At 30.2% G+C, this 11324-nt stretch overlaps 1 protein-coding gene across 2 annotated transcripts; it reads left to right on the top strand.

Annotated features, from left to right (window-relative positions):
* The first annotated feature begins 106 nt into the window (after positions 1 to 106).
* On the top strand, positions 107 to 5538 carry LOC122524326 (CD109 antigen). 2 transcript variants are annotated; one of them, XM_043646494.1, is made up of 5 exons: positions 107 to 284; positions 393 to 515; positions 603 to 4638; positions 4725 to 4918; positions 5009 to 5538. In XM_043646494.1, exons 2-5 carry the CDS (start codon positions 397 to 399, stop codon positions 5490 to 5492), a joined length of 4833 nt encoding a protein of 1610 aa, XP_043502429.1. In that variant the 5' UTR covers positions 107 to 284; positions 393 to 396; the 3' UTR covers positions 5493 to 5538. The 2 variants fall into 2 exon arrangements, with proteins under 2 accessions (XP_043502429.1, XP_043502430.1); XM_043646495.1 differs by lacking the exon at positions 107 to 284 and having other exon boundaries at positions 303 to 515.
* The last annotated feature ends 5786 nt before the right edge of the window (positions 5539 to 11324 follow it).

Consider the following 11324-nt stretch of genomic DNA (forward strand, 5'->3'; position numbering starts at 1 on the left):
GATTATAAGTAGTTTTTCTACTTTATCGACATTGGCGTGTCCGCTAACTAACGATATTAAAGCGACATCTGTATATAAGATATTAATTGTATTAGTAAGCATTTTGGGCGTTGACCATAAACTATCCTACTCTTGCTTTATTTAATGAATGGTTAAGTTTTGCTGTTATTTTGTTATAATAATTTTATCAATGCTATTATATACTTAGTGCGGTATTTCTGTGGTTTTTATCACGCTCGTGATATAAATTAAATTATAAACATTTCATGAATTACTTTTCAAAGGTTATATGATTATAAACGTTAATTATTTTTATAGAATAGTATACTGCCATAAGAACTATTAAAGGGAGAGAGATTTCTATGTTTATTTATATTATTTATTTATTTTAGAAATATGTGGTATTTTCTTTTATTGTTAACTGTGCTCGGTGGAGAATGTCAAGAATCTACAGAAACAACTCGATCACCATGGTTTAGTGGAAACAAAAATGAAAATATGATAATAAAAGAAGCGTGAGTATTCTTAAGTATTATGAGTATCATATAATATTATTATTATTATTATTATGTTAATATGCTTATATCGTTTTCATATTTTAGTACATATTTTGTGGTAGCATCGCGTATGGTACGTCCAGGTCAGATTTATCGAGTACCTGTAAGTGTTTTACATAGTACATTACCAATGGTTGTACGTTCTTCTATACAACGCAATGGAGTGGAAATTGCAACTGATCATCAGGTAGTTAAGGAAGGCATACCAGAAACATTGTTAATGCGTATGCCACCTACATCTGTACAAGGGGATTATAACTTACGTATAGAAGGATTTTACAATAGTTTGACAGGAGGTCAAGCATTTTTAAATGAAACCAAACTTATATTTTCGCAAAGATCTATGACAATTTTTATTCAGTTAGATAAGCCAGTATATATGCAAGGAGAGACGGTACGATTTAGAGCTGTGCCCATAGACACTGAATTGAAAGCTTTTAATAGCCCTATTGATGTTTATATGCTAGATCCATACAGACGAATTATGAGACGTTGGTTAAGCAGACAAAGTAATTTAGGGACTGTCTCTTTATCGTATCAGTTGTCAGATCAGCCAGTTTTTGGAGAGTGGATTATACAAGTTATAGCTCAAGGACAAGTAGAAGAGAAAACATTTTTCGTAGAAGAGTATTATCAAACACGTTTTGAAGTTAATGTCACAATGCCAGCATTTTTTTTCGAAAATGATCCTTACATTCATGGTATTGTTCAAGCAAATTATACCTCTGGGGCACCCGTAAAAGGAAATTTAACTCTTAAAGCATCTTTTAAACCTATAAGTAGAACTGAAAGTTCAACAACGTTCATTGAGCCTGTAGAAAGATATTTTAATTTTAATGAATATTATCCTTCGTGGTTTAGACAACCAAATGCTTATGAAGAGAAAGTACCTGTAATGAGATTTTTTAATGGAACATATTATTTTCAATATCCAATGGGAGAATTACTTAATATTGCTCCATCTTTGGATGGAATGGAAGTAACCATCGTTGCAACTGTTGGAGAAAGATTTTTAGATGAAGTTGTCGTTGGTTATTCTATGGCTAGGATATTCAATTCGACTATAAAAGTAAGTTTTCTAGGTGGTACTCCGCAAGTGTTCAAGCCAGCTATGCCTTTTACCGTGCATTTAGTTGCATCTTTCCATGACAATTCAGCATTACGACCTGCTCAACTTAGAGGAGCAAGAATGGAAATACGTGGAGAAGTTGAATTGAAGTCTGGTGGAAGAAGATCTTTAGATTCGCAAAATCTGATACCTTCTCCAGAAAATGATGGTATTTGGTCTACTAAAATAGATCTCAGACAAGAAATAGGATATCCAAACAATGTGGAACAAACTCAACAATTGCTCAATGACATAACATCTATGAAAATATCTGCATATTTTACCGATAGCGAAGGATTTAGAGCTCAATCTGAATTATTACTATTTGCACATGAATCTCCTAATCAGAAACATATTAAAATAATAACGTCAACCGAAAAAGCTAAAGTTGGAGAATACATAATCTTTCACGTACAAACAAATTTTCACATAGATTATTTTAACTATATTGTCATGGCCAAAGGAACAATACTTCTTAGTGGACAAGAATATATGCAGCATAATATAAAAACTTTCGCGGTACCACTTAGTCCTGAAATGGCACCAGTTGCAACTGCAGTTGTATATTATATTGGACATTATGGGGATGTTGTTGCAGATTCTTTAACTTTCCCTGTAAATGGCATCTCTCGTAATAATTTTACAGTATTTATTAATAACAAAAAGGCACGTACAGGTGAAAACGTGGAAGTTGCTATTTATGGAGAACCAGGAGCATATATTGCATTATCAGGTATTGATCGATCTTTTTACACTATGCAAGCTGGTAATGAATTGACTTATGCAAATGTTATATCTAAAATGGCACACTTTGATGAAGACACCAATGGAACTTATTCTCATACTTGGTTACTTCACGGTGGAGACCCCGATGAAATGGTTTATTTTCCATCCTCTACATTTGGGGTAGACGTAAATCGTACTTTTGAGTACATTGGACTAGTTGTTTTTACAGATGCATTGATCTATAGACGACCAGATCATTGTAATAGAACTCAAGGATATGGAGAGTGCCTTTCAGGACGTTGTTATAGATTAGATAAAAAGTGTGATGGTGTTTTTGATTGTGAAGATGGTACAGATGAAGCGCGCTGTGTACATGGCAATGCAACTGATATTTTAGAGTTTAGAAAGTGGCGTTTCAATAGAATTCAAAGGCAATACGAAAATGTTTGGCTTTGGAAAGATATAAACATAGGACCACATGGCAGACAAATTTTCAATATAGATGTTCCACGCAGACCAGTTCATTGGATGGTCACAGCCTTTGGTATGTCTCCTAGTAAAGGTTTTGGAATGTTACCGAAAGCATTGGAATATACAGGAATTCTGCCATTTTATATTAATGTAGAAATGCCAACACATAGTAAGCAAGGCGAACAAATTGGCATAAGAGTATCTGTCTTTAATTATATGCGTGGAGATATCGAAGCTACAGTTGTTTTAACAGGATCTAAGGATTACAAATTTGTTCATGTTGAGGATAATGGTATTGTGCAATCATATAAACCACGGACGTCTTTTGGAGAACATCAATTCTTTTTATGGATACGTGCTCAAGATGCAACTGTTGTATACCTACCTATTGTTCCCGTAAGATTAGGCGATATTAAAATACATATTTATGCAATGACATTAATAGGACGTGATTCAGTTACACGCACCTTACATGTGGAAGCTGATGGCCTACCTCAACATAGGCATCAATCTATTCTCCTTGATTTGAGTAACAGAGCATATGTATTCCAATATATGCACGTTAATATTACAGAAACACCAATTATATCTTATGATGAAAATCGTTATTATGTGTTTGGATCAAATAAGGCAACTATAAGTGTAGTTGGTGATGTCGTTGGACCTATATTTCCAACAATGCCTGTCAATGCTACAAGTCTCATAGATCTTCCTATGGATTGTGCAGAACAAAATATGTTTAGTTTTGCCGCTAATATGTATACAACAATGTATATGCGTTTAGTCAATCAACGTAATAGAACACAAGAGAAGGAAAGTTTTTATTATATGAACATTGGATATCAACGCCAACTTTCATTTATGAATCCCGATGGATCTTTCAGTCTTTTCCGCAGTGATTGGAATCAATCTGCATCTAGTGTATGGCTTACTGCTTATTGCGCACGCATCTTTCAGGAAGCAAGCTTTTATGAGTGGGAAAACTATCTGTATATAGATCCTTATGTAATCACACAAGCGGTTTCTTGGGTATTAAAACATCAAACTCCAGAAGGATCATTTTATGAAGTGACGTGGTTACCGGATCGTAAAATGAATAGCTCTCTCAATTATGAAAATGATTTTATAAGGTTCAGAAATGTTAGTCTTACTGCTCATGTACTTATTACATTGGAAACTGTAAGAGACTTAACAGGTGGTTTGGGTTCCCAAGTTGCCTTAGCTTCCGCTAAGGCTGTTAAGTGGTTGGAGAGGAATATGAAACTTTTAGAAGAAAAAGGCAATCCATACGAGGTTGCTATTGTATCATATGCATTATTAATGGCAAAAGCTTCTACTGCAGAACAAGCATTTAATATATTGACTAGACATGCACGTAGAGAAGGTGGTTTGACGTATTGGGGTAGAGAAGCTGTTCCACCTCCACCACAAAAATTAGAAAATCAAAAACCATTCCTCCTACCACGTTTACCTTATAAGTATGATGCAGAAAATATAGAAACAACGGCATATGCTCTTCTCGTTTATGTCGCAAGACAAGAAGTAATGATAGAGCCAATAGTAAAATGGTTAAATGCGCAGAGATTGACAGATGGAGGATGGGCTTCTACACAAGACAGTGCATGGGCTATGAAAGCCTTAATGGATTATACTGTTAGATCAAGAATTAGGGATGTTAGTTCGTTAAACGTAACTATTGAAGCTACAGCTTTACCAGGAACGCCAAAAACTTTATCTGTAAATCCACAGAATCTTGCAAGACTTCAATCTATTGAGGTATGTATATTTTGAATAGTAATATACACATCGTATAATTATTAATTTCTATATTTAATATATTTTTTGCGCTTTTCCTTTAACAGATACCTGAAGCATGGGGAACAGTAAAAGTACAAGCAAAAGGTGCTGGATATGCGATCTTACAAATGTCTGTACAATATAACGTTGACATTAAAAGATTTCAGACTCAACCACCTGTTCAGGCATTTGATTTAGTAACCAGAGCTAATTTCCATGGTAGAAATCAATCTCATATTTCATATCTCAGTTGCCAGAGGTAATTTAAAAATGAATCATCTTAGAATTAAAAAAAACATATATCTTATATAATTGAATTATTTTTGACAAATATATAATTTCCATATAGGTGGACAAATGTTCATGAATCATCTCGCTCTGGAATGGCAGTTTTAGATGTAGCTGTTCCAACTGGTTACATAATTCAGCAACAAAATCTTGATAAATATGTATTATCAAGAAAAGTAAGGAATTTACAAAGAGCACGCTTCCAAGGAAGAAAAATCTTATTTTATTTTGATTATTTAGATCAGGAAGAAACTTGTGTTAATTTTACGATAGAAAGATGGTATCCAGTTGCAAATATGTCACGATACCTTCCCATCAGAGTATACGATTACTATGCTCCAGAACGGTTTAATGAATCTATATTTGATGCTTTACCAACTTACACTCTAAATATCTGTGAGGTTTGCGGCAGTTCCCAATGTCCGTACTGCCCCATTTATAATGCCGCTACTATTTTAATGTCTCCGACATATCTGATTCTTATTACAACTATTCTAATAACTATAACGAGATATTATCGAACACAAGAATTCAACATAGGATAGTTTACTTTTACATTCCTCGATTAATAACCATTCCACGATAGAAAAATTAACAAAATATTTCGATGATACAAATAACGTGAACAAAAGTATTATTTATTTCTTGTTTCCAATTATAGAATCATAAATGATAATATGACAGACTATCATTTGTCATATAAATATTTTTTATTACTTAATTATTAACTCATATTTTATTTGGAAGTATATTCCATCGATCTAATCACTGATTTAATATTATATATATATATAATTCAAACAATTTTTTGCACATAGTTTTTCAATTTGTGCAAAATAATATTTCTCAATTGTTTGTATATAGAATATTTGAGCATAAAAATTTGCTCTAAACGGCTAAGAGATAAAAGAAAACGATACCGTCCAGTTATATGTGTGTTCGTTCATATCCAAAGATATATTTGGGAAAAAGAATAAAGACATACATATTAACAAATTTCATTGTTTTAGATAAGCATAAGAGATATATATATTTTAATAGAGTCGACAGTTAAAATTTATATTTTAAGTATTATATTATAATGTAATAAGTTATATATATATATATATTATAACTTACTTCTCACTTATATTAAATTGCGCAATGCTCTACTAATATACGATATTAAGGTTTTGTATTCGATAAGATGTATGCATACAAAGATAAAGATATTTATTGATGTATATCATAAGTATAAATTGCGTCTTTAGTGTCGTATAAAAAGTAGATGCATTGCAAGTCTTTAAAGCAGATTCTTGATCTGCATAATCTTTATAATGCCGTCCATGCAAAAGTCTGTTATAAAATAGCTTATATTTTAAATATTTTGTGCTATATACATGTGTTCAATAGGAGACCAGTTCTTTTTTTAATATATACGAGATGTTCCAAAAGTTACTTAACTATAAAAATGAAGAAACAGAATTACAATGTTCTGTTTTTTATTTTAAGACATGAATTTCTAGTTATAGTGTTGTTCAAAAAAATATGAATTTATGATGCAGATACTTGGCACAAAATAATTTCTAATTTTTTACTTCAGTAAAGCATTTTTGGGACACCTTATATATATATGAATAAATATGTATATGAAAAAGAGGTACAAAGATAATTTATATCTTAATAAAAGAAAAAGAACTGTCCTGAACTATATGTATAATTTTCATATTATAGAGGAGATATATAACTTAAAAGAAAGAAGTTGCGTTTAACATTCATTGAAAATGTTTTTATGTTTTATAACATTTATAAAAATAAATGAAAAATCGAATTAAAAATATGTTTACAAACATGTATAATTAACCCATTTGCATCTCATAGCATAGAATTCATAAAATATGACTTTAGCAAAGAAAATAAATAAATTTTGCAAACTGAAGATAACACACATACACACATATAAAAAATAATTATTTATTTATTATATTATCAATGTGAAAAGGTTGTGAATTTGATTTGGAGGGAAAAAAGTCGCAGATATTTTTGAAGCAATCTTTAATATAGCAACATAGTCAGTCTTACAATAATAAGCCAAAAATACAATCTATATATCAAGCTTGCGACGAACGTTTCCCTTGTTGAGTGTGATAATTTTCATCATTTGGAGAAAAATATGATAATGGCGCATAAAGAAGGATAATAATCACTCAAAAAATAAAGAAAGCACGTTGATCTCAGCCCGTATATTATCGCGACGAATTTTACAATTTTACACATAATTATAATTGTATCACGTTTGTGAAATCGTAGGTGCTACATTCTCTTTTTCTTTTGATCTTTCTTGGATGTTGCTATTTTCTTTCTTTCTTTCTTTCTTTTTGTTCTCTCACTCTTTCTTTCTTTCTTTCTTTCTTTCTCTCGAGATAAAATATAACGCATTGCGCCCTGTCCAACGAAATTTATTTAAATAATACAAGACCTATGTCTGATGAACCCCTTATTGTTTATTATATATGAACAGTTCAAAGAACAAATTATTATTATTTTAACATAGACGATTTCTATGTTATTTTTGTTTTTCAGTTTTCTTTTTCGAAGGACTATGCTCGACAACAAATTTTCTATAGTCCTGACTTACGTATTAGTGTTTAGAAATAGTATCTAAATACATATACGAAATGATGACAATTTTATAAGAATATCTAAAAAGAAGAAATTTACAAGTGACTCTACGATGAAAAAATGGAAGCAGATTACCGATTAATCCACGTGTTCGGTTATCTGCTTTCAAATGTGCATATTCTTTGCATTTCTAACCAATTAATTCCAACTACTCTCTATTGTTTTTTCTAACTTTAACTTGCGCTCGATTATAGTTCCGAAGAATCTTTTAAAAGATATAAAAAAAAAAAAGAAAAAAGGCAAGAAAAAAAATAAATAAAAGAGATATATGATAAATGAAATTTCTAATATCGTTCTTCGGATCGATAAAACAATCGAGCGCAAGTCGCAAGAGAAGACAGATCTTGTTCATAATTCCCGCGTATTTTCAAATAGAGAATTATGAACGACATCTAGCGAGAAGCTTCTAAAGCTTCGCGAAACGTAACTGCTGCTTTGCTTAGCCCAATCTGAGGACTCTTAATAAAACGCGCGAAAATTCGTATGTAGGCTCCGTTATATCCCAATTACCGTTCGTTCTTTCACAATTCTCGCAACAAACATTGTAATTACAATATTACAATTTATTATTGTTATCACTAATCGAAATAAGTCTCTCTCTTTTTGTTAAATTCTCTGTTTTTATTCAGTTAGGAGAGGGGGGTTCCTCAGTGTGCCACTAAACAACACTCGCATTTAGACGTTCTCTCTTGTAACATAGAGACCCTAAACTCTAAAATCAAATAGGGCAGGAAAAACCATCGATACAAATATATATAGATATATTATAATATAATAGAGTTATTTGATTAAACATTTAAAGCCTTACGTAAAATATACAATGTGATGTGTGTATTCGTCATACGTCTTTTTCTTTTCTTTTTCTTTTCTCTATGCGATAATATTACATCATGTTGTTGATTTCCTTTTTTTTTTTCTTTTTTAAATTTCTGTCTTTCATTTCGTATGAATATATCGCGTAATGTCATTTACGTAACGTCGAAACGGATGTAAAAAGATGTATTTCTTTTTCTTCATTCTCTTTTTTTTTTTTTCTTTTCTTCTTCATAAAAGATGTTCAACTATTTTTGCACCTTCATTTCAAGTTTCTTAAGTTCTTCTTATCTATCTTTTTTTTTCTCTTACAATTTTTTTTCATCCCTAATCGATACACACTTTTTTATTTTTAAATTTTATTTTCTCACGAGTAATGGTAATAAATTGATAATATATAATTTATACGACGTAATTTTGGACCAAGAGATTCTTTTGATACGGCAGTATTGATAATAATAGAGTGATTTTTTTTTCCCTTCCTTTCTTTCGTTTTTTCCCTTCTTTCCTTCTTCAAGTCATTATTTTTACGCTTTCCTATTTTCTAGCAATGAAAGTCGGAACAAATATCCTCGGTATAATATAAACTCGTAGTTTTCCGATAGCGATTAGTATAATACGGATTATCTCGGTATACAGTTATTAGTATCAAATCCTAGGAGCGGAAACAAACCCCCAGTCAAGTTGAAAAACTGTGGTGGTTCGAAACGCTTCGGAAAGATATGCATGTATATTTTTTTTTACTTTTTATTAACTTTTTTTTTCCCCTTTTATTTTTTTCTTTTTCACAATTAGAGAAACTTCTCGACGAACCTAACTTTCTTTCATTTCCTTTTCTTTTTTTCCACACTTCGTGGTAATACCATTACGAGGATTTTATTTATTTTTTTTATTTTGTAATAGATTTTTACTATAGCAAGTATCCCTTACGCGTAAAACATTAAAGGCCGTACGTTTCGTTAAATAAAAGCAAAAGCTTGGCTATGATTTTAAAAGCTTTTCCAGAGAAACTTTTACAGGATCGACATTTTTAAATTATACATTAATCTATTCTTTTTTTTGTTTCCATGAACATTTTTTTCTTTTTTTGTACAGAGATTTCGAAAAAAACAAAAAAACAGAAACATAAATCCATGCTTTTATTTCTCTCTATCGCTTTCACTCTCTCGTTCGAAGAAATGTCTCTCTTTATCTTTTTCCATCTTTATAATTCTATTTCTCATTTTGACGAATACGTCGTCCTTTTTTTTTTCTTTTTTAACAGGCGCGCGAATAACGGCAATAAAAATTTTTTTTACTAAACATCTATTTGAAGAAAAAACGAAAAGAAACCAAAAAGAAAAAAAAACAACGATAAACAATAAAAAAAAACTCTACAATGTTTCCTAATCGTTTGCAAAGTAATTAGACAAACAAATGAACGATCTACAATTGAAATATTTGCACATAAAATACAATGAAGTGCAGTATCATCTTTTCCAAACTAATTTTATCCCTTTTCGTATTTTAATCGTGTGTTGCTATTGGTTGTTGTTGTTTAGTTATTTTTTTTTATTGCATATTATAAAGCAGTTTCTTTTTTTATTTTTATTTGTTTGTTTCTTAGTTTTTTTTTTACTTCATCTTATTAAATATAAATCGAGAAATTTCTAGTTAGCAATTAACATTCTGGATATTTAATCTAAATTAAGTATTGATAATACAATACTCAACTCCATCATGTATTGGTACAAAAACTACATATTCCGACTGATACGAATGAAATTGATGAAAGGCAACTTCTAAGTCCTCCCTTTCCGATACTTTATAAAGAGCTTCAAAAAGCTCCGATTGATTGATTGATCTGTGTGTTATTTTCGTTTTTTCAAAAACGCAGGCATATTATTTAAAAATTATTATCAAAAATAGGTCGTTGAAAAATCGTTGCAAAAGTTACACAATTTATTTTGAAAAATGATTTATGCGATCTCGTATTTTTCTTTCTTTCTTTTACTTACTTAATTAATTAATTAATCAATTAATTATTTATTTATTTATTTTTATTTTATTTTCTTTTTTTCTTTTTATTATTATTTTTTTTTGTAATTATATTACTTTTTATTCTCCGGTAGCAGTCGATTTGATTATTTATTTTGGTTGCATCAGCGGATAATATTAGCAAATATTTCCAGACGTTATCAAAATTTAATAATCTTTCGTTTACAAATATATTCAGACAGTCGTGTGCACTTTCGTTTATCAATAAATAATCATGTATAAATCCTTAAGCCGTAATTAAAAAGATGATAAATAGTTTTCTTATTTTTTTTTCTTCTTTCTTTCATTCTTATCCTTTCATTTCTTCTTTACAATACATATTTTTATTATGGTCAATTGAATAAAATTGGAGTAAAAAATTCGCATTTAACATATTAATTAAACTCCGTGCAGTACTATTTTTATATTTCAATGTAACTTCATCATATATAGGTCTCTCGAACGAACGAACGAACGAACGAACGAACGAAAATGAACGAGAATAAATAAAACATATTTTTCATCGTTAAATTATAAAATACAATTAAAATAAAAAATGTGTGTATATATATATATATATATATATATATATATATATATATATAGCGTTAAAAATCAGAATATAGAATAATAGATGGTTATAAAATACAATGGCTGACTATTTTATATATTATATCATTTCTTGGAGACAGCCCATATATTAATACACGACGTAAGAGATTAGAATTATTAATGTTATTTTAATGAATTCCATTTGTATTATTATAACTAATGATAGAGAGAGACCTGGAATATTTTGGTAAGTACGCATAAAATACATTACACGGACATACTAAAATAATCACAGAGATGATGATTATTCTTTAGGTTGTCATCAAACGACCCAG

Source organism: Polistes fuscatus, unplaced genomic scaffold, assembly GCF_010416935.1.
Source record: "Polistes fuscatus isolate 324 unplaced genomic scaffold, CU_Pfus_HIC Scaffold7, whole genome shotgun sequence".
NCBI lineage: Eukaryota > Metazoa > Arthropoda > Insecta > Hymenoptera > Vespidae > Polistes > Polistes fuscatus.